General features: G+C 39.0%; 1 protein-coding gene across 7 annotated transcripts in view; it reads right to left on the reverse strand.

Annotated features, from left to right (window-relative positions):
- The window catches only part of UTRN (utrophin), a 366,380-nt gene that overhangs the window by 41,897 nt on the left and 300,059 nt on the right, over positions 1 to 24,424 (reverse strand). For all 7 annotated transcript variants that reach the window (XM_069852165.1, XM_069852164.1, XM_069852167.1 and 4 more), the window contains 3 exons: positions 17,769 to 17,830; positions 16,757 to 16,831; positions 10,112 to 10,313 (listed from right to left, as the gene is read on the reverse strand). In XM_069852165.1, coding sequence (XP_069708266.1) covers positions 10,112 to 10,313; positions 16,757 to 16,831; positions 17,769 to 17,830 — 339 coding nt within the window. The remainder of the gene's footprint in view (positions 1 to 10,111; positions 10,314 to 16,756; positions 16,832 to 17,768; positions 17,831 to 24,424) is intronic.

A 24,424-nucleotide genomic window follows, 5' to 3' on the forward strand; every position in this document is an offset into this window, starting at 1 on the left:
AGGGCAGACTTTTAGTGTTGTAAAGCTCTCAACATGATTTAATAGTGAGATATACACAGAAAAAAATACATGAGCACACAGCAGGAAACCCTATTACCCAGTGTGAAACACAAGGATTGCAAAATAAAACACAGGAATTCACTTTTTCACTTTAACTTCTATGTTTAAAATACTCTGACATACATGTGTATCAGGACAAAAACAGCCAACCACATGCTGTAATTAAATGATGCGGAGCTGTTGTCCTTTTTAAGCAATGTGACTTCAGGTTTATCTTGTCCAGCATGAAAAAACATGCCTTACCCTCCAAAAATGCATATTAAACTTCAAGGAACTGGAGAGCAGATAAGCAGATATCAAAGCAAGTCATTTTAGACGTGCAAGACAAACACTGCTCAGAAACCAAAAGCAACAAAACCAGGGTACGTGGAAAGAGACAATTTTAAAACTCAAAAGATCAGTGCAGAAACATATCCTTAAAGGATTGGGCAATGTCTTCTTTCAAAGACCAAATGATACCACACAATTTGTCATTAGATGAAACATGGCAAACAAATCATGAGAACAAATCATGAGAACAAATCATGAGAGTAGGTAAATTGTACAGACTATAGATAAACCCCTGCGTTTAAGGTTAGCTGGGTCCTTCACCAGTAAGACAACACTAAAATTAATAGCACCCCAAACATTATTTTGGTCCATTCTATCACGCAGAAGTGCTATATCCTTTAGTTAATTCCAGAGTAGTTACTAGATATCTATTTCTGTCCTATCTATTCAACATATGGTCTGCTGTCTGATTTAGTTCACAAATGTGATGAATACAGAATTATTAATTTACTCCTGGGCTTTAAGTAAATTGCCTAAGTGCCTTAAAAATATTAATACATCTGGCTTGACTACCATCACCTAATCTCATGAGACTAGATAGTATTATCTTCAGTTCCAGCTTGTGGAATAGAGACGTACAGAGAAATTATTGCCAAATTAATCAAAAACACTCATTATTTTTACTGCCTAGTTTAAAAATCAGGACCCAATTTTCCAGAATGTTATAAAAGTGCCACGTATTTCACACATTGAAGCTTAGCTTCAAATTACCTCTTTCGATCACAGACACTACATCATTCTGGCATACCTGAATGTGAAATAGCTCATTTTGCAACCTTGACAAAGTTCTTTTATCGTGTCTTTCTATGTAGGGTTGTTTGTGTTTTAACTTTGTATTCAACAGAAAAACAGAGCAGAACAATTTTGAGGGTTTGATTTAACTCAGGACTGACTAGAGCATTTCTTTATTAAAGGCAGAAATTCAGAAAAAATTCACAGCTAAAAGGTCAGAGCACATACATGGAGGCTTCAAATTTCTCCAGATTTCAGCAGATTGTTATAGGGACTGTGAAAACATTTCCTCAATAAATTATAAAGAAGAATTACATATCCTACAATAGTATGGTTTTCTAAAGAGCAACATATTTTCCCCTAGCTTTTTTTTTGGAAACAGTTAAATACTAGCACTGAAATCATATATACAAATAGAAACTCCCCACCAACACGACAATACCACCACCAACATCCCACCAAACCTTTAGACTTTGTAGCACTCCCACTGCCAATTCAATTGTTTGAATTTTCCTAGCTTAGAGAGTCACAAATCCACTGAGGTTGGAAGGGACTTCTGGAGATCATCTAGATCAATGCCACTGCTCAGTCAGGTAAAGCAGGCTACCTTGGATGGTATCCTGTCAGGTTTGAGTATCTTTGAGGATGGAGACCTCACAGCCTCTCTGAGCAAGCTGTGCCTCTGTCGATCACATATTAAAAGAAAAAACCTAATAATCTTTTTCTTACACATTTAAGCATCATTTCCTATGTTTCAGATTATGTCCACTGCCTCTTGTCCTGTCACTGGTCACCACTGAGAAGACTCTGGCTCCATCTTCTCTGCTGCTCCCAGCAGATATTTAAGCACATTGATAAGACACCCAACACCACCACCCCACCCCCGCAAGAAGACTTCTGTTTTCCAAGAGGAAGAGTCCCAGCAATCTCAGCCTCTCCTTGTATATCTGATACTCCAAGTCCTTAATCATAGAATCATAGAATAACCAGGTTGGAAGAGACCCACCGGATCATTGAGTCCAACCATTCCTATCAAACACTAAACCATTCCCCTTAGCACCTTGTCCACCCGTGCCTTAAACACCTCCAGAGAAGGTGACTCAACCACCTCCCTGGGCAGCCTGTGCCAGTGCCCAATGACCCTTTCTGGGAAAAATTTTTTCCTAATGTCCAGCCTAAACCTCCCCTGGTGGAGCTTGAGGCCATTCCCTCTTGTCCTGTCCCCTGTCACTTGGGAGAAGAGGCCAGCACCCTCCTCTCTACAACGTCCTTTCAGGTAGTTGTAGAGAGCAATGAGGTCTCCCCTCAGCCTCCTCTTCTCCAGGCTAAACAACCCCAGCTCTCTCAGCCGCTCCTCATAAGACTTGTTCTCCAGCCACCTCACCAGCTTTGTTGCTCTTCTCTGGACTCGCTCCAGAGCCTCAACATCCTTCTTGTGGTGAGGGGCCCAGAACTGAACACAGGATTCGAGCAGTCTCACCAGTGCCGAGTACAGAGGGAGAATAACCTCCCTGGACCTGCTGGTCACGCCGTTTCTGATACAAGCCAAGATGCCATTGGCCTTCTTGGCCACCTGGGCACACTGCTGGCTCATATTCAGTCGGCTGTCAACCAACACGCCCAGGTCCCTCTCCTCCAGGCAGCTTTCTAGACAGACTTCTCCTAGTCTGTAGCACTGCATAGGGTTGTTGTGCCCCAAGTGCAGGACCCGGCATTTGGCCTTGTTAAACCTCATGCCATTGGACTCAGCCCAGCGGTCCAGCCTGTTCAGATCCCTTTGCAGAGCCTCCCGACCCTCCAGCAGATCAACACTTCCACCCAGCTTAGTGTCGTCCGCAAACTTGCTAAGGGTGCGCTCAATGCCTTCATCCAGGTCATTGATAAAGACATTGAACAGGGCTGGACACAGCACTGAGCCCTGGGGAACCCCACTTGTCACTGGCCTCCGGCTGGATTTCACACCATTTACCACCACTCTCTGGGCCCAGCCATCCAACCAGTTTTCCACCCAGAAGAGCGTGCGCCTGTCCAGGCCAGAGGCTGACAGTTTCTCAAGCAGAATGCTGTGAGAAACTGTGTCAAAGGCTTTACTGAAGTCCAGGAAGACCACATCCACAGCCTTTCCTTCATCCAGCAGCCGAGTCACTTTGTCATAGAAGGCGATCAGGTTAGTTTGGCAAGACCTGCCTTTTGTGAACCCATGTTGACTGGGCCTGATCACCCAGTTCTCTTGCATGTGCTTCATGATAGCACTCAAGATCACCTGCTCCATGACTTTCCCTGGCACTGAGGTCAGACTGACAGGCCTGTAGTTCCTGGGTCCTCCCTGCGACCCTTCTTGTAGATGGGCACAACATCAGCCAGCCTCCAGTCCAGTGGGACTTCCCCAGTCTTCCAGGACTATTGGAAGATGATGGAAAGGGGTTTGGCCAGCACATCCACCAGCTCCTTCAATACCCTTGGGTGAATCCCATCCGGCCCCATAGACTTGTGACTGTCCAGTCGGGCTAGCAAGGCTCTGACCACCTCCTCTTGGATCATGGGAGCCTCATTTTGCTCCTCTAGCTCCTGGGTTTGTACACAGATGGAACAACCCTCCTTACAACTAAAGACTGAGGCAAAGAAGGCATTAAGTACCTCAGCCTTTTCCTCATCCCCTGTCACTGTTGTTCCTTCTGCGTCCAATAGGGACTGTATGGTCTCCCTAGTCCTCCTTTTACTATTTATAGAAAGATTTTTTGTTATCTTTCACAGACTTTGCCAATCTGATTTCTAGTTGAGCCTTAGCCCTTCTGATTTTTTCTCTACACAGTCTCACTTCCCTCCTGTAGTCCACCCAAGAGGCCTGTCCCCTCTTCCAGAGCCCACAAACATTTCTCTTCACTGTACATTTCATCTTCACTGAACATTTCATCTTCACTGTACTTCAGGACTTGATCCAATTTGTCCATATCTGTCTTGTCCTGAGGAGCCCAGAACAGAACCCAGCATTCCAGATGGGTCTCACCAGTACTTATAAGAGGGGAAAGATCACCTCCCTCAGTCTGCTGGAAATGCTTTTTGGAATGCAGCCTGCGGCACTGTAGGCGTATTTTGCCACAAATGCACATTGCTGGCTCATGTTTAACTTGGTGTTCACCAGGGCCTTTCCTGCTAAGCTGCTTTCCAGCCAGTCAACCCCTAGCTTGAACACAGGGTTATTCCTCTTCAGGGGGAAGGATTTGACATTTCTCTTTACTGAGCTTCATCAGTCTCCTGTTGCTCCTCTTCACCAGTCTGTCGAGGTCCCACCGAATGGCAGCACAACAATGTACGTTGTATGTACAAACATCTAAAAATCAAGTTCTTACTGTGGGAAGGTTCAGGAAACTTCTTAACACTTGAAATCATACAGAATTTATGGATCAAGCATTTAGAATTAAGGGCCAGCACACTATTCAGATACACTTTATAGCAATACAAGTATGTTTGTCATTACAAAATCAATTGATAAGACCATTTTAAGTGGCTCAGATATTTTTTGCTCTGATCCTTATGAAGGGAAGTCTGAACTGTTATGCTTCTGTTAACTGGTTTAGAGCAAACTCACCCATTCTCAGTCAATAAAATAGTGAAAGGCAGTATAAAAATGGCACATTATTGACCTCTGATCTATCTTCAAGTAAAAAATGGCAAAACAATTGTAGCTGCTTGTCACTCACACTGTTCTTGTTTGCTGAAGTCCATTCATTCCTCTGCATAGATCTGAACCCTCTTTCCCCAGTCAATAGGAAGTCTAGGGATTCATTACCAATATAGTGTGGCAATATATCCTTCTCCTTCCCCAAGTGAACTAGAAATGTATTGCTTTAGTGGGGAAGAGGAGAGGAGAAAGGCAAGGGGAAGGAGGAAATAAAGAAATCCTTGCTTTTGTAGCTGATTCTATTGTCTGTACTTATGCACCAGACAGACTCTGGCCAATATTCCTTAAGTATGACCTCCCTGTTGCACCTTCATCCACTGCCAGTCAGGAGATGCATTACTTCTTGGTTCTATGCCAACTCTTAAACCTGCCAAAAGAGGCATTAAAAAAAACCAAAGGTGCACATCATTTCAGGCACAGTAGGATAGTCCGTTCAAAACGTTTACTACAGAGTACTAGCTCAGTGTAGCATCACCCAACTAGATCATTTGGTTGAGGGCATGGGAAGGTACCATGCTGCACAGGTAGAAAAACTGGATTGGGATTGGAGCACATACAACTTTGTTGCATAGTTTGAACTCTCCATCCAAACAAAGTGCAACCATTCAGCTGTTTCATGGATCCAACACAGCTGCAGAGAATATCAAAGAGCTACTTTATATAAAAGCTGATGACTGTCACTACCACACAACAACATGAGTAAATTAGGGGGGGGGGGGGAATAAAAATAGTGAGGTAGAAATGGCAGTAGTATCAGAAGAGAAAGGGAGAATAATTTACCCTACATCTTACAAGAGATGCTGGAATCAGGGGATGCAGGAGATGGAGAGAAGAACAGGTAACACAGGTAACAGGGAAAATAGACATGAGCCACATCTCATAATTTCCCTTGTTAATCCCATAACAACTGGACTCCAAAAAAAAATGAAACTATGATTCCAACCTCACTACATCAGGCACAAGCTGTGTGGAGCACTTGGGAATCACATAATATAATTTAACAACTACTCAGCCACAGAAACATCTCAACTGCGCAACAGTATGCTAAATCCTAAAATTAATGTTTCACTTTCTGCCCAAATATCTAGGGAACTCAATAACAGGCAGTAAAGCAGGGTTAAAATTATCTTTCCATGAAAACAAACCTAGCAAACGTACCAAAAACATTCTGTAATCATGCACCTGTCATATGCAACTTCATTCCTTTTCCTAAGTAACATTCCAATACAGACTTAGGAACTAAAACTCCTGCAACAGGCAAACAGAATCTACACCATACTCAAAACGGAGGCTTGTAACATCTGTAAACTATGAAAGCACTGATCAGGATATAATTAACACAAGACTGTTGAATAACTTACAAAACTATTGTTACCAACAATGGCATACAAGTAGCCCCATGATGGCATGGCCAGCCATAATATATAAGCATGAAAACATCAGGCACTAGCAAGGAAAAATGGAGAAGATGAGCCCCTTTCAGTTCTGACTTCTGTCAAAGAGCTCTCAAGCTTGGTAAATGTTGACACTACAATTAAGGACCAACACAGACAGTTGCTATCAGTTATCTACGTAATCCAGCAACAGGAGGCAGTCTGGTATATCTCTGAAGGTCTCACAGATGCCATCCCTTGATCAATAACAGAGGAGTCAAAAGGGCTCATTTTCGTGCCCTACAGAGGGCCATGTCCTTCCTAGAGCACTTCTTACTACTATCACAGTTTGCCAAGGTGCTTCAGCGGAGTCCTCTATTAATCAAGACAGCTACCATCAATACAGGGAATGCAAACGGAGTGCATGAAGATAAATTTCATCAGTCACCATCAAAACCAGGGCATAAAGTTAAGGCGAACTGAGCAGATATCTAATCTCTCTCATTCCTTAGAAGTTCAGATTTTGCTGAACTTAATATCCCAGGCTCTGCCAGTATGTTAACTCAACCTGGTGTTAGAATATGCCACATGTATAAGCGCAACAAAACTAATAGCAAAGTTTTAATTCTGCAGGGGAAGTGTTGGCCATAGAGAATGATCATGAATGACAGCTTAGATCATACGGAGAAGGTTAGCATATGTACTGTACCACAGATATCCTTTCCTAGACTAATGCACCAAAGAAATTAAAAGAATGCATATCAAAAGCATTATACCTTCACAAAAATCAGAAAAACTTTAAAGTTGAAATACAGGAAGTCATATAAGCATGGCAAGACTTTAAAACCAGGGCATGTAAAAGTTTCGTTATGGACACTGGGTAATTTTGATTAAAATATTGTTATCACCCACTATTAGTGTACGTATTCTGTATTATGTATGAAAGAATTTAAAATATCTAAAATAAACAAAGGGATGTTGAGTTATTCCATTAGTACTTAAGCCTATCAGTCCATTTCATATAAATTACTTTTGGAGATTTTAGCAGATATGACAGCATATACCCCAGAGCAATAACCACCAGCTACTGCATTTGGATGATTTAAACATAGGCCTAGTCAAATTGATTCATAGAGCAAAATTCGCTCACAGCTTCCATTGTAAAATGCAACACAATTATTTATAATTTCATTTAAAAAAAACACCAACCCTATTTCTGGACTAACCAAAACAAGGAACTTTAACTTTGGAAAATGTTTACAGGGCAGATGCTTCTGCCTGGAACAACCTTTGAATCCTTGAAGAAGTAAAAGTCACCAAGTAAATTTCACGTTTCTTTCCTCTGTTCAGCTTGAAGAATGAATCAATCATTCCTGATGTGTTAGAAAATACCAGAACACAACATACTTGTAGTATTTCTAAAAATAAATAGGTTCTTTTTAAGGGCCAAAGACAACTGTAGGTAAGTCTGAAGAACTATCCATTTTGCCATCAATCTGGGAATCAGTAATTAAATCTCAAGCTAACAGCGTATGACTAACAGATGCTTTTTTTGTAGGCAGTTTAACCATTTGAAACATTGTATAACCCCAACGCAATAAACAATGGAAATGCCAACACACAAATTAGTTCCTTCCTAAAGGCCAATTAAAGAAAAAAGGCAGTTCAAAATTGATGCCTGTTCTTTCAGGTTGTTGGGGTTTTTTTGGTTTTGTTTGTTTGTTTGTTTTTTCCTGGAGTGGATTTGAAAATAGAGCAAGGAAATACACTGTAAAAGGTAATATTATCTCAGAAAGCGTTCATCCTCAATTTTTCAAAATTTGACTGAAGATTAAAGTCTTTCATCAGCTTGAAGAATTATCTATATAAAAGCTTTCAACATAATAATCAAGGGGAAACAGGAGCAACAGCAAAGGTTATTGAAAGAAAGGTTTGCCGCATACTATGTGCATCTTAAATATGAACAGATTAAATAACTGACTTCTAACTGAAGTTAAGAAGCAAAGATAAGCTGAAAAAGAGATAGCGGATTTGTGATCAATCTGAAAAGAACTCTAACGGGTACCTCCAAAAATTCTCTGACATTATTAAGTCTCTTATTCTAAATAACCAATAGCATTTAAGTCAAGCAACCCATTTCATCTACTGCTTTATCTGCAAGTGATGTGTTTATTCATCCACAATGCAGAGCTCTGCAAAATAAACGTAATTGCATGAAAATGTCCCAGTTATTATTTGATGCACTCTCCGATTTTCCAGCAGTAATTATAAGTCCAAATAACAGAAGTGTCACAACATTAAAATACAATATCCGAGTGCCAACTCATAATAGGTAGTCAGCATATAAGTGATAAATGGTTGTATGTACTCTGTTCTCTCCTTCCCTCTCCCTATCACAATATCTAAAGTAAAACTAAAATAAAATTTAAAAAGCCACAAAGTATAGGACTACTGGCACATAATCCTCAAGGGGGTGGGGAGGGAACGTACATGTGAGAGAGGGAACTATGAACTGTTAGAATTCAGCACTAATTGAGTGAACATAAGTGAAGATAATGGATACATCAAGAAATAGCAGCTCTCTTTTGCAAAGCCAGGCACAATAATTTCTGTCATTACTCAGGAAATACTTTTGCTCTTTCCACCTTCTGAGAGGGAGAAAGGAAACAAATTTGCTAACCAACCTCATACAGCTTAGAAATTCTGGTTTGTAATTCTGTGTACAACTCTGAATTAAAGCATATATTAAATTAGACACACTGACATCACCACGTCATTTACTGCACTACTCTGCAGAGTCCCAAAAAGCTTTTGCCTAAGCAATGGATACACATTTTAGACAATGGAGAAACTAATGGAAACCAAGCCTTTTCCCAGTTTTTACTACAGACAGGAGATGAAAATAGTCAACACCACTAAGAAAAACAAGCAACAAACTCATGACTCAAAAGCACAACTAAATAAAAACACATTGATTGCAGGTGATGCAGGCTGACAGTGAGGGGCAGGGCAGAGAGGTCAGAGTTCAACACTCAGAGGAAGTGTCTAGGGGCTCAGAAAGGATTGGCCAAAACCAGAAGTAGACCTTTTCATATCCTTTGAAACTCAGTGCTCTCTCTGGAAATAGCAGACGTACATTTAAATACAACTACAAGTTCTTAATGTAAATTTTCTGAAGCATTCTTGATGCAAACCCACAATTCACCAAGGAAATACAGCTTTGCTGTGAGGACCAGGGCAATCGTATCACATAACACCAGCACTCAGAAGTGATACGAGGCAGGAGCTGTACATGCTGGAAGCAAGCTGGGACCAGGACACCACTAAGCCTCAGAATCAGAGATGCTTTAGGGCTGAGATCAACACAGCTACCACACAACAGAGGATTTGGGACTGGAAGCTCAGTCAGGATTACAGCATGCAAGCTATTAAGTGTTAAGTAAACAACAAAACTGTCCCCACCTTTGGCAGAAATATGAACTTATACAAACATGAAACACACTGGGCAGTTTGGAACATTTACAATAGGAACACAGCTAAAGCAGCATATTCAGTTCTCTGCTCGCACATACACTTCCTGAGACACTATCAATGTTTCTTTGTTAAGCAGTGCAACATTAGTTCAGCGTATCTGAGCAGGACAGCATAAGAAACTTCCCATTTCAAGGAACTGTGCTTCCATTACTAAGTCAAAATTATTAAAAGATATGACTTTTTATTAAAGAACTTCCTAAGGCTTTATCATTTTTATGTATCATCTCCTTAGGAAAGCAACTCAGAAAAAAACCCACAATAGTCCTATAAGTCTAGCATTTTTGACAAGTCACACGCAAATCTTACCAACTCTGTCTTTATTTATATGATTTATACTTTGTTACTACTACACTAAATTCCCAGGGTACGCTCTGTGAATAATTTTTTTTTTTTCACTTACCTATCATATACATTGAGTAGCCAATTAAGACACATGTCTACACAGAGAGGGACATTCACCATATCATTGTGTTTCTCTTCAAGTCCACTGTAGATGGTAGTGAGACAGATGATCACATCCTGGACACCAATAAGCTGGTCATTTTGACTCAACTTGTGCTGTTTGAAAACGTCACTTGTTGTGTTCAGGTCCAACAGGTCCACTAACAAAAAATCATTTTAAAAAGAAAAAAAGGAAAAAGGCATGAATATACTCTGAAGCATTGTATTCACAATACTTGTTCACGTGCATATTGTAGCAGACACTGCAGACAATTAGGCAAGAAGTAGCTTTCATTTATTCACATAAAGAAAAAATGTTCTCTGTTAGAAATCAACAACATTTTAGTAATGTGTATTTTAAAAAACATGAATCAACGAGAACACCATAATGACACTGCACCACTCAGAACAACATTTAAAAAGACACTGAAGTAGTCTGTGTAATTAGAGAATCCTAACTTCAAACGTACGCACTCTGGGAGTCCAATAGGCTTAGGGGGTTCTCCACAATTACCATAAAACGGAATCCCATTAAATCACTATCACTTTTGATTAAATGTAAAGCAAAGTAAATTCTTATGCAAAAATGTTCTCTTGAATGCAGTAGGAAACTACTAAGGTCTGATTAACTGAACATCAGTTGCTAAATTAAGGCCTAAAAGAAAGCAAAGGAAGACACAGGGAATTATCTACTGTAGTTTTCCAGAACACAAAATGGTACCTTTTCATGAAAAATATTTTGATTTTCTTTATTACAGCTGGTGATGCTGTGGATACTATGGATATCCTAGATGTGCAAACGTTTTTTTTCCCAAAACCACACAAATGTGATTGCAATTGTGAAAATCTGGGGTTTGCATAGTGAAAATAATAAGCTGTTGATGAGCTCTACTAATTCCTTTTGTAAAAAAGTGGAAAAGAGGAAACTTATTTTGATGTAAAAGAAGGAAGAATAATGTAAGTCAAAGCACTGTATGATCATCAGTGACATTTTTCTGACAGAAGCAAGGACTAGCAAAAAAAAAAATAGCTGCAATGTATCAGTATGCTTGCTACAGTGTATACGACGTGAAGTTGAAGTACATTCTGAGCTCAGGCAGAGCTGTTTCTGGACAGCCAGTAACACATTTACACTATAAATGTCATCTCTCAAAGGAAATGAAACATGACAATCTCAGATGTGTTGTAAATTGCTCTGTACCGATGATGTTAAATAAGGAACCCAGAAGAGCAGTCTCTGAAAATCAGGTAAGTCTAGTTTGGACTGAAAACCTAGAAGTACAGTAGAAAACAAGCAGAAGCAAGACAACGCTAATGACTATGAGGAATTCTGTCAAGAACTCAATGAGCATCTACCAAAATACAAGGTTATGGGCCAAAAGTTTACATTCCCAATCATGTTTTCCAATCATGTTTCACATCACTGTAAAATGAGAAACAGTACCTCAAAGCCCTTACTTTTTCATTCCCTCACTGACATGTGTACATTCTGTCCTAACTTTACAGTACCAGACTTGCAGAGGTTTTTATTTTGCTTTTCATTTACTTTTTTCAAGAAGCCCATCTCCTGGGCCTGCAAGCAAATGCCAGCCAAATATTTAACAAACAGGCAGACAGCTAATTGCAACAAAACACCGTGCCACTAGTTTGGCCTGAGTTAGCCGAAGTATTTGGCAGTACACTGCAGCATAATCTTCTAAAGGAGCTGGAAAACATGCAAAACACTGGAAAAGACTCATAGGCATATTTAAAACCAAATCAAGCCAAAAAAACTAACCCCACACCACAATGCAATATAGACTACTTTTTTGAGGAGTGGAGCAAGGGGGTGAAGCCAGGTGCAAACTACAACATCCTATTCAGCCATATAAATATTATTCTCAGGAGAGACAAGCACTTTTCACACTTTCCCTTCATGATCTACAGATGGGGAAAAAAAGCCCTCAAAATTATTACATCCAGTTTAGTGGTGGTATTTTTTCTCAATGTGTTTTTGTAATGTGTTCAACAGTTGGATAAAAGCAGATAAGGAGCTACTTAAAACAGACTGACAGCACTGAAAAATTTCCTTTTTTAAAGCAATGAAAACTTGGAATGCTCTGGAATGCCAGGAAGTTGTAGCCCGCTTGGTTTGGCTTATCATAAGCACCCTTGCACCAAAACCAGCAATTCAACAGACACCGGAGTAAGCCGGCTAACTTCAGATCTTGATCTGCTGGCATTAAGAGCTCACATTCACATTTCTGCCAACGGATTCTAAAGGGAATTGTGAGATATACTTTCAGTGTTTTGATACTAAACCAATACTCTGCTGCTGTACTATTGCAAATTAAGCAAAGTTTACAGTTTTGGATGACACCATTTATGGAGAACAACCAGAAGAAACCACTCTCCCTGCTTCCTCTAGTAGTCACCTAGATGAATGAACTGTGGGTGCAGGCAGTTACCCTGCTATAGAATGGTCAACCCACTAGCAGAGCTCCTGGATCAGGCTGATGTAAAGAGGCATTATTTTCTTGTTACGTTTCCATTGCTGGAAGATTTAAAATAAACTGTGTTTATGCACATGGGGAAAAGCCAATCCGAGACTCACACACTGTTGCTGGCAAGAAGTCTACTGTACACAGCTTTTTTTTGTATTTTTGCAGTACCATTCTACATCTGCTGAAATGTGCTGAAGGATCAACCCTGCTATTAACCAGAAAACGGACACATGGGTCCTTTCTATAGCAAGGAGACTTTCCCAAAGGAAAACTATAAACAGAAACCACATCATTCAGCATGGTTCAAGCAGATGTGAGTGACTGACTCAGAGGCAAGTAATGACATGCAGCTGCAAATGGCAAATTTGAGGATGCTATAACCACACAGCAAACAAGCAGGCATCACTATGGAGTTTTCATATTAGAAAGGCCTTGTGAACGATAGCAGTTCCTGTGAAAGTCACTATGGCTGAGAGAAGTCTACATGGCTCTCACTTTTAGTCTGATGTGCCCTAATGTTTGTTCATTAGGCTTGTGCAATTGATATTCCTATTAGCATTCTTAAATTTTAAATCACCTAGAGGAGCTCAGTGACAGATATTCTGAGTATACATGCTTGTTTTGTTCACTTTTTCCCTTCCGATACTACACTCCAGTATCTGGGGCAATATAATTTCTTGAAAATGAGCTAAAATATCCTGCACAAGAATAAAAATTATAGTTGGAGCTTGGCGCTGCATTGCTGCCCAGTACAACCGCAACACAGGATAGTCTCTCTGGACCCATTCTTCTTCTACTACAGCAGGAAAGTGCCCTCAGTACATCTGCCTCACATAGAGACAGAGAAGCTAATCAAGATTTTTTTCTTTCCAACATACAACCTTCCTCAGCTTCCTGCAAAATACACATAGGTACATATACACATATAATAGTCCCTGCAGGGATCTATCTTTCATAAAACTAAACAAGATGAAACATGACTCTACTTGCCTGCTTCCAAAGGAGGGTGGGGAAAGTAGAGGGAGTAACTTCCCCAAAACTATGGGTTTGACACTTACTGGGGGAAGATCTAGCAGAAATTCAGCATCAATAAGTTTTACAAAGTATGGTTCTCAAATTACATACTCCTGAACCTGCTTGTATAGCAGTACTATGTTACCAGTCGTTACTGCAAAGCCAATATTTATCAGGTGCAAGTGGGACTTTGCATCCTGTTTCAGCTGTACCCTTGCAGTTCTCACCAAAAAGCCACTGCAGTTATATAAACACTGTGGCTGTGACAGCGATGTCGCATTTTACAGTTTACAATGATCTCATTTTCTTGTGATTTGCTTTGACATTTACTTTGCCTTAGCACATAAGGCTTTCTGAAGGATTCTGCATCCAAATACCTTTAAAAAACATCCACAGTTAAAATTACTGGAAATGCAATAGAAGGCTAAAGCAAATCAGACAGAATGGCAGTGGCACAGAAGATGGCTCCCTACCTTAAAACACCAACAAAAAAAAAGTCAAGAAAATAATTCTAGATAGGAAGGGGAGAGCAGTAAGTCCTAAAAGAGGTGGTGTTAGCACATGCTGTGTGTTGGCTATCTCAGCATTCATTTACAGGACAAAAAGGCCAAGAATCATCACAATCAAAGGGAATTTAACCTGCTTTGTTGCAAGAAATAATCTGCTAAGCAAACAACGACAAATGGAATGGCATTGATTATATTTTTGAAGGTGGTCATAAAACTGTGCCAGATCATAATGAGTTCCTGTTCACAGACAGAAAATTCTTGTAGGGTTTAGCTTTCTGCATAATCTGTAATGACTTCCTAAAAATACCACAAAGTTGCCTTCTGACAGATTACACCAATCCTTGATCAAATATCTGCATGCAACATTTTTTTTTGGCTGTTGTCTCTTTCCATGAGATGGAGCAAGCAGACAGTTTCATAAATAATGAGGCAGATTTGGTCTGTAGAGATGACAGATTTACTCTTAGCTCTTTCAAAACAGAATATTCTCCTTATTTCTTACTACTTTCCTCTGTCCTCTCTCCACCTCCCTCCCCTGAAACTGGAGACAAATATTCACTTTGATAGGAGGATGCTTTTGAAATCTGTGAATGAGAAAAGCTAACCATTGCAGTTATTACAGAAATTGATATATTATGCAGTAAAAGCAAAGAGCAGGAAGTATGATCCTCCTCAAAGCTTATTAGGAGGAATGAAAGTGAAGCTTGTTCCATACAAGTCACTAGACATTCTGTATCCTTGTCAGAAATAGACAGCATGATTAGCATCCATCATATGCAATGTCTTTTTTCACTGTTTCCTGGGGAGCAGCATGCACAAGAAGAATTTTACTTTGCTTTCTGGTTTCTTGCTTTGCTCTTGGTTTTCAGGTACATGTTGATGCATACTTTATACCCTGCACATTGATAAGCAGAAAGCTCATGCTGGTATACAAAACGGGTATATGAAACTCCAGCCTTGGGTGGGACCATATCTCTCGCACAGAGAAGCTCTAGGCTGTGCCAAAGAAATACAGATTTTCTTCTAATTCCATCAAATAATCTTTCAAAGGACACATTGTGCTTTATGCTAAATGTAAGACCTTGAACTTAAGATCTCAAATTTTACTTCAGATTCTGTGAGAAGCCAGCATAGCACTGGAAGAAGTGGCGAGAGGTACTCCCACGAGTCTGTGCTGTTGCATAGATGCACTCTAGCTCTCTGTAGCAGCTAGCTACCATCTCAGGCAGCTTCATTAGATATAATGCATATCTGAAGCCCAACCAAAAAGCTACTGCCAAGATCGGGCTGCTGAATTCTAGGCTGGAGAGGAAACTAAACACCTAGAGGGCAGAAAGGGACCTTTCTTTGCACAAGTCCTTCCTTGCTTGCATCGTTAAGATGGCTTTGTCCTTCTTGTGTTCCTACTCAAGAGAACAGTATTGTACATCTTCCAAGACTGAAAAGTGCTTTCACAGAAAGGACTCCCAAGTTAAACATGAAAATTTAGTAACATTGAGTAACATTTTTATGCCATCTGCTGAAAAGATCTTTCAAAAGATCTAAAATCCAGTATATCCACACTCATTCACAACTCGCATCTTCTTCCAAAATTGCCCAATTTCCATTTTTTTTCTACTTCACCCTGTTTTCTTTCTGGTATATGTGTGTCTTTATGTATTTTCTTTTCTGTCCACAGTCCTAATAATTTTTCAAATTCATAGTCTCATCATCTCAACAACTGAATTTTTTGCACTTTCTTTTTGTACATCTTAATTTTGGAAATGAAGTAGTTTAGACAGCTGAGCCTACTTGTTAGAGATCTATCACTTCCTGCTGATGAAATCTCTGTACTCTTCAGAGTGGACTGTGACTGAACCATTAGATAGCTTAAGAACAGGGATAAATGCAATACATGTCTGGGCAGAAGGACCAGTATCCATAAGAAATGCATATTTATTTCCTGTCCAACTATAATATCCTTCCCCACATCTCCAGTAAACATACACAAACTGTTATTGTTAATAACAATAGTTTGTTTTGTCAGAGTAGCTTCTTCTGATTAAAAGTACAGCAATACCACCTATCCCTAATCAGCCATACAGATCTGTACCCTTTCCTCTCACACTTTGAGCAGCCGCCACTCCTCTTTAACTGGAATTCATACAGCAAGGTATTCTCTCTGTGAGGGAGGAACATTTTCAAAGTTATCTAGCAGCAGTAAACACAAAAAAATAGAACAGAATGCTAAAATTATCCTACAATATCTGAGTTTATGTTAAAGGTCAAGATTGTAACTCAGTTTCACACTAGTCTGATGAGTAATAGTACACAAAAGTGAAAAGGTTCAATATTTATTTTCCTATCACTTTTCAAAGTATTCTAAGTGGGCATACAATTTCAACTTACCTGCTGCACCACTATTTTTCATTAATTACTTTTGTTAACTTGCAATAATGACACCTACTATTGGGAATTCTTCCTGCCATTTTGTTGGATGACAATCTGTCAAGGATGTATCTGGTCCCTTCTTAGAGATTAATGTCATTACGCTTAAGCTGACCCCCCCGCTTCCCCGAGTACTGTTGAGAAGCAATTTGTCTCAAAGGCCAAACTCACAGCACAGTGCTTTCTGCAGTCTTCGGATTTTGATGGCCGTACGGTAGGCAGAGAAGCGTACATTGTTCAAGTCAGCTGAAAGACCAGAAACAGAAACGTGAGCAGCACTAAAAGGACAGTTCGTAAGTTTCCTTTACATAAATGTTCACATTTTGGTAAAAGTCTGATATCCTTTCTCTTCTCTGTGATGAGTTAATAGGATGAATCAGAACAAACAAAACTGAGAAGCTGAGACCTCAGTCCAAACCACATGCATGGAAAGCCTCACAATTTCTGACAGTCTGGGGCCTTCAGAGACTGGCAAAACAGAAATCTTAACATTATCTTGGCATGTGTAATACACGTACATATAGTAGAGTTTTATATACATATTATGAAGCATTAAGTAGTTTGTAGGTAACTGCTCAAAATTTTGTTTCTCAAAATATACAACTCCATCAAACAAAATACAGAAAACAGAGAGCAGCAAAGGTCACAGTAACAGATAAAAATGACATTTTAAGCTGTATTTTTTTTTTATTTTGTGCCAGGACTTTGAAAACAGTGCTTCAAAAGGTGCCGACAGACAGGCATAAGCTCTATTTTAGAAACTGAGGGTATAGTAACATTTTTCCTCACTTAACAGGATTCTACCCTTAAGTTCCTTAGAAAGGGATATTTCACAGTAAATGTAGATGTTAGCAGGGCACGTTGAACTAGTTCTATCATAATACAGCCTAGCCTTTACTGAAAACAGTTGCTCTGATTTATTACAAAAAAATTAGTGCCCTGGAAGCTGGCATCCTGCTTTAAACATACAAACAGAACATATTGTTCAGAATTTATATTACTGAAAAGCAATACACTTGATGTGACCAAGACAGTAGGTTTTGTGCAAAGTGTCTCATTGCAAAAGTGGGGAATGCTCTGTTATACACAATTCATGGCAACTTGGATGTGGCCAGCATACAAATGCAGCTTTTACTTATGGAATGAGCATCACATAATGGTTTATTTTAAGAAATGCACTCACCTAAGGACTGGAAGAGATCAGTCATTTTAGGATGATCCCAACAGGTTGTTTGTGTCTCATGACTACAAAGGAATGAGGTAATCAAAGTTTCAGGCAACACACACACACACACTTCCAAAGAGCAAAACCCTGAAGACATTCTGATTTTATAGTTATTTTAGATATCTTCTTTTCCCTCTTTGTGATTATTCCCTAGCAGACTACTGAAGGGAGGGAGAAGCCTTGCACAAAATTACATTTAAACATCTTCAATTAGACCTTGATTGACTCTGAAATACAATAGTAAACCCTCCCTCCAATTCAGAACAATATAAAGGCACATCTTCACATGTGAACATTTTTTTCTGAACTGACACTTTTATTTCGTTTCAATTTGATAATGATATTACATGAACTGTATTCATGCTTCAAATTCCAAATGAGGCGGTCGAGGCTCTGTTATGCTGAACTCCAAAGATAAGGCATACCAGTACCTAAATCAATGTTTTTGCAGTGTCTAGGAAGACACTTTAAAAACAGCACTCTGTTTATCCTTGTCCAGAAAAGCCATTTCAAAAACAAGCAGCTTGACAATTATTTCCCCGGAAGGGGCACACCAATAAATCATCACGAACCTAACAGCAATAAAAATGGATATATCTGCATCAGGCACTGTGCCAAAGTAAAGGCAACTGACTGTCCAGTATTTTCAAAAACCCATGTATGAAAAAGTCTACAGCTTATCAGAACGAAGAACAACATATAAAGCTTCAGTAAACAGGAAAAGAATATACATAATATAATGGCTTATCTCTCAGTTCTTTTGTATGCCACGTGGATTACGTGAGAAAGAAAGCCCAGTGGACATCATTTGGTGGGCCTGAAAAAAGGTGAGAGAATCCCTTCATACAGGGCTGTCCATAACTATCAGTCACTACTAGCTGACAACTGCTAAATGACTACACAGGTGAACACAATTGTGCCAGCCTCATCCCAAAACACCTAGCAAGAAGCCATCCGTAACAGCAGAGCAATCCTGTACATGGATCCAGCAGAGAAGAGGACTGGACTTCAAGTCAATCACCAGCTCAGCAGGTCACCCAGGTCAAAGGAAGCAGCAACTTCACTGCCATGGTCTGTGCTGCTACTTCCACTGAATACATTCCACAGATTGGCTTCATTTAAGACAGAAGACACCAAAGCCAGACTGTACTGAACAGAGCTGAGATAAAAAAAAAGTGACTACAATTTTAAAAATTGCTGGGGGAGAGAGGATGAATCAGTCTCAACAGCAGCAAATAATAATGCAAAGTTTTGTTTGGTAACAGTTTCACAATATGCAAGGACTTGAGGTGCTGAGGGGCATGGTTTAGTGGTTGATAGGAATGGTTGGACTTGATGATCCTGTGGGTCTTTTCCAACCTAGTGATTCTGTGACTTTTATGCAGACAAAAACTGATTTTCACAGGAAGAAAAGAATGAGTGTGCAGATTACCAGAAAGGAGTCATTTTATTAGGCATTCCAAATAAGAAGCGTGCAAGACAAAGTGCTTTCTGGTGATTCCGTTTGTAAACCAGCTTTTTGAAATGAGATCCATCTTTCCCTGCTGTAGGTAGAGCAGCATCTTCGTAATTGATGCAAGACTAATGTAAGCAGATCAAGCACTGAGAAATGTGCACAGAAACTTTACAGTACTGGATGTTGTTAACAGATGAGACAGACTTGATAAAACTGGGGAGATCTTTGTGATCGGGATCGTGTACCTCCTTTTTATGCAAGTTTATGAAATAGCAACCTATTCTAAAGCACACACCACAGAAGTCACAATTGCCAGTCAGTTATTGCCCTGAGAGTAAAAGTGAGCCTGGACATTCCTCTGCTTCTCTGATCCCTTCCTCAGTAAACACAAATAATATACAAGAAAGCTGACCTACAAAACCAAGAGAAACAAAGAAAAGGTTACACATTTTCTTTGTATGTATTCTACGTATATGTACGAAAGATGTCATCCTTAGAGCAAAGGACCAGAAATTGCTAAATCGCTAATTATCAGAGTTGCTAAAACAAGGTAAGCAACTAAAGCAGTACGCACTTCCGTCACAGAAGTGCTTCAATCATTTTCTGAAGATTTCCCAGCAAAATTATTTTACCACATCAAAAAGGAAGCTCCAACTTGATTCCTCTGGAGGCCATAACTTCTGGTAAGTCTCAGAACACAATTAAGTAGAATTGGATGGTTTGTTTTTACCACAGAGACACAAAAGGAAGTTTTCAGATAATTTGGCCCTGCTAACAACTTTTTGCTAAGAACATGAATAATAGACATTTTTCTGTAGAAAACAATCTAGCTTCCAGTGATGGAAAACTAAGACTGCTTGGTGCTAATGGAAATCTAAATTTGGAATGATGCTGAAGTTAAATGGAAAAAAAAATAATTATACATGATAACTTGTAAAAATACATCATTTTTAGTTATCTCACTTGAACTTCTGAAGACTCAAAACAGGCATTTAACCAAGACCAGACAAATCTACAGTATTCCCTCTTTGCTACAACTACTGTGGGAGTTCTGTCCCAGGTCACAGTCACATTCACACCAAGCAGTATTTTCTCTAGCAAATACTCTACAAGCTACAGGAAGACCACTTGTAGAGCGAGGTCATAGGTAGGCTGAGTGAAAGTGAACAGCTGTTGGGCTCACTATTCATCTTGCACGTAGATGGCACTGGATAAAAAGAACTTTCTGTGTTCTACACGAACTTGTATCATTGTATACAGTGGGTTGCTTAAGAAAAGATTACTGCTTTGATCTGGTCTACTGGACAGCAACACTAGCAGCATAAGCATGTTACATCTTCCTACATGAATCAGGGAACAATTAAATGTGTTTCAGTGACTAAGCCACAAGAGAATTCATTCAGTGGGGGTTTTTTTGTGTTGCTTTGTTTTAAATTTGCTCTTGTTTAACTTTTTGTCTACAAGAAATAAAACTTGAGACAGATTTGTGAGGTTATTCATAATTTCTTAGCACAGACAATGCCAATGTCTGTGTTGATAATTACTGCAAAACACCACAAGAGCACACACTGAAACAGTACTCTGGAGCTACGTTCAGTAGTTTTCTGTTCCCATAGTCATTTGCACAAAACTAAATGAAATCAGGATCTTTACTCATTTCTACTGAAATCAATAGGACTTGGAACTCTGACTTTGCCATGCTTGCCAAATTTCAAATGGAACAATAACATCCCCACTTTACAAATACATCAGTGTTTTATCTACATATCATATATTTTCTTTCTTTTTCTTTTATTTTTTTTTAAGTCCATTAGAAAAGACTGGTTTGTGCTGAAAAAGAGTTGGCATAATGCATTGCAAGGGTAATGTATTTACAGGTTGGTGGAGCAATTTATATGCAGATGTTTTGAAATCCCTCCAGAGAAAATGTATTACTGCATTTCTTTAAAAGAAAAGTAAGACCAGGACAGGAACTAGTAATTGAAGTAACTCAAAAACTGAAACCCGTATTATCTGTTTCAGCAAATTGTATTTTATTTTCCCTTCTAAGGCAAATACTCCTTAATACTTAATGGGATTACAAATATAACAAGGAAAAAAAAAGGTTATGTTTCCATGTTCCATTAGTTCTCCTGTCTCTTCCCCATACAGGCATAAATGAAACATCAGGAAAGACTTCCTGAAGTCTTATAAAAAAAACAGAGAAGCAGAAAGCATTTTATTCCTGTTCCCCATAAAGCTAAACATGTTACAGGAGGTGGTAAAATGGGATTTTTAAGATGTTGGTGATGCTAACCTCTTTGCAGGATTACAGAAAAGTAACCAGGGTGACAATGGAGTTGGACATTGATCAATTTAATGACTACACCAAGAAATTGCTCTTCCTATGTAATGTCCTGCATGAGATTAAACTCACTGTGACCCTTTCTGTATTATCCTCTTGTTTCTTCTGCACAGTACTAATATCTAATAACTTATAGCAGTGAAAGGTACACAAAGAACACTTAAATTACAGTTAAAACAACAACAGTGAGAAATGCCAGAGAAACTTTCTGCGTTTCCCTTTCCTTTCATTGTGTTTTCATCAAGATGTTTAACAATCATATGTAGCATCATTTCTTCCTTATTCTTTTGTTTCCCGTCAGAATGTTTTCATTGAAGTGCTGTGTAATACAGACTTTATTTTTCATATTCTGTTATAGAGGCCAAACATGTCTTATGTGTGATTCAAGTAGTTATAAATAAACAACAGCAGAAAACCTTCCTTATTAAATCCCAAACCTCTGCAAATCAACCTATGAAATATCTTCAATGGGCCAGTTTGCTAAACCTTCTGTCCAGGCCTCGCGCTTTGATTACCAAAAGTGCATTAGTTAAATACTGCACCTGCTGTGCTGTATCCTCCCTCATACTGCTCATTAGTCCCTTTCTTTTTTATAAAATATGAAAGAGTAAGCTTTTTTTAACAGCATCAAGATTTTACAGATCCAGGAATTCATTCATTGAATTCCACTGCAATAGAGAAGACTCAGAGTATAGAAATACAAAAACTTCTATCAATTGCCATTAAGCAAAAAAAAAAAAAAAATCAAACAGGAGGCAAAAAGGACTAAACTAAATAAGCAGAAGTAAAGACATTAGGCAAATTTGGTTTACATAGTAAGACAATACAAGAGGAGAAAAGAGACAGGCTAAATGATACGTGTATGTTCAGTTCAACCAAATATTTGCCATAGCACAGGGTGCATAGACCTTGATAAACCTGAGCTCAATGAATAAGCCCTTCTTCCAGTCTTCCATAACCATCTCTCCTTTCCAAAATACCCCAAACACAGGCTGCCTCTGTCTGAAAGCATAGGACAGTTTATACACTTGTTCTTTAAATTTTCATGTTTTTCTGTTACCTGATTAAACAGAATATGCCAACCATTAGTAAATAGGGTGGTGAGAGCAAACTAGACTCCAAAACTACGATGCTGTGCTGGCACACTAAAGACCTCTTTCTCTGAGACGCTGCTCTCTATGTATGTAAATGCAAGTTGCCTCTGGCATCAGGAAACAATCAGAATAAATGCTGCTAATCTGAAAATACAGATATCTGGCATTGTTTTGACGTACTCCTTACAGATTCATTGGTACTTAAAAGTGCCAATAAAGTCCCTCCTGCCTTCTTAGCTGCAGCTGCTTTTTGTTTTTTTAAATTCCGTTCTATGTATGCAATAAAACTGTGAGTAGTGCTATATTTTTTAAAAAATAATCTTAACGGAGATAAACCTACAGCTATGTCACTTCTTGAATATTTTATATTTCTTATTCAAGGACACTCACAAAAAGCCACCAAAACGAAGTACAGGTATGGGTTTATAGTTGCCTAAGAAAAGTGTTTATTCTTATTCAGAATTGAGGTGGCCTGATTTCAATTAGCATTTTTTTCCCTTTCAAAATTAATTAAAAAAAAAAAAATCTCATTTTTCATCCACCAATCATTGAATCATACTTTTATGCTGCTTATTCTGCTGATTGTCCCCTTTATCCCCAAAAGATGAACAATTGGTATCTTAAACTTTCTCTCTAAACATACAAGTCTTGCTGCAAAAACACTACATGTAAATTAGTGGAATGATAGACTCATCATAACCGTTCCTTCTACTCATGCTATAGTTTACAGGAGCACGTTGTTCAGAAGTTAGCACAATTAAACAATAAAGATGATTAACTTAAGCTTTTGACTCTTTCCCAGAATTTTTTCTACATAAACAACCACTATTCAATCCTGTTGACGATTCTCTTCAATTGTATTAAAAAAGCCCATTTAATCACTCCAATCATATGCCAGTATCATTTTACGCTCTTCTTTAAAGTAAATCTAAAATTAGGGAATAGACAAAGACTTACAAGAAGATTTAAAGCCAAGAGTATTGTCCAGCCTGGTCATACCAAACCAAATAAAGTTCAGAATCAGCTCTTTTCTGCTTTATTTTCCACAACTCTGTTTTATCTACCTGCTGCTGCCAACACTGAAATTTAGATCAGTAAGCAATAAGAAACGAAGAAAACTGCCACAATCAGCCTGCTTGTCAGACTGCAAATCTACTGAAACTCAGTATTCTGCTCAAACTTTTTAAAATAAATAAGTCCTACTGGTTATATGCAAGATTATTCTTTACTTTGAAGACATAAAAGTCAAGACATTGCTTCAGCAGTATGTACTATTGTTGAAAGTAGGAAAAGACTACTAGAAAAGTCTCATTTGAGATACAGTAGTTAATTGTTGACCTCATTCGAGGCATCCTCAAAATCCACCAGTGGTCCTTGTTTCTATAAAGGCCTCAACCCTCAGAGAATTGACCTACACTTCTGCCCCTTTATGAAACTTCCTGTGCAAGATCATTAAAACAATTTCTGTGAGATGCTAGGGTTTCTTTCTCAGCCCTGACTAGCTTAATTCCCCAACCCAGCCCCAGGGCAGCCAACACATCACTACCACAGCAAGCCTACAGTATCAGTGAATACTTTGTAACCAAGCTGTGTGCTTGCAGGGCTGAACCTAGTGTGCACACAGGAAAGACCTTCTGAATTAGTCATGATAAAAAAAGATTTCCCAAAAACTGAACTCTGGCTGAAGTGAGGCAAGGGAGATGCCCAGAAACTCAAACAA

Source organism: Phaenicophaeus curvirostris, chromosome 2 (assembly GCF_032191515.1).
Source record: "Phaenicophaeus curvirostris isolate KB17595 chromosome 2, BPBGC_Pcur_1.0, whole genome shotgun sequence".
NCBI lineage: Eukaryota > Metazoa > Chordata > Aves > Cuculiformes > Cuculidae > Phaenicophaeus > Phaenicophaeus curvirostris.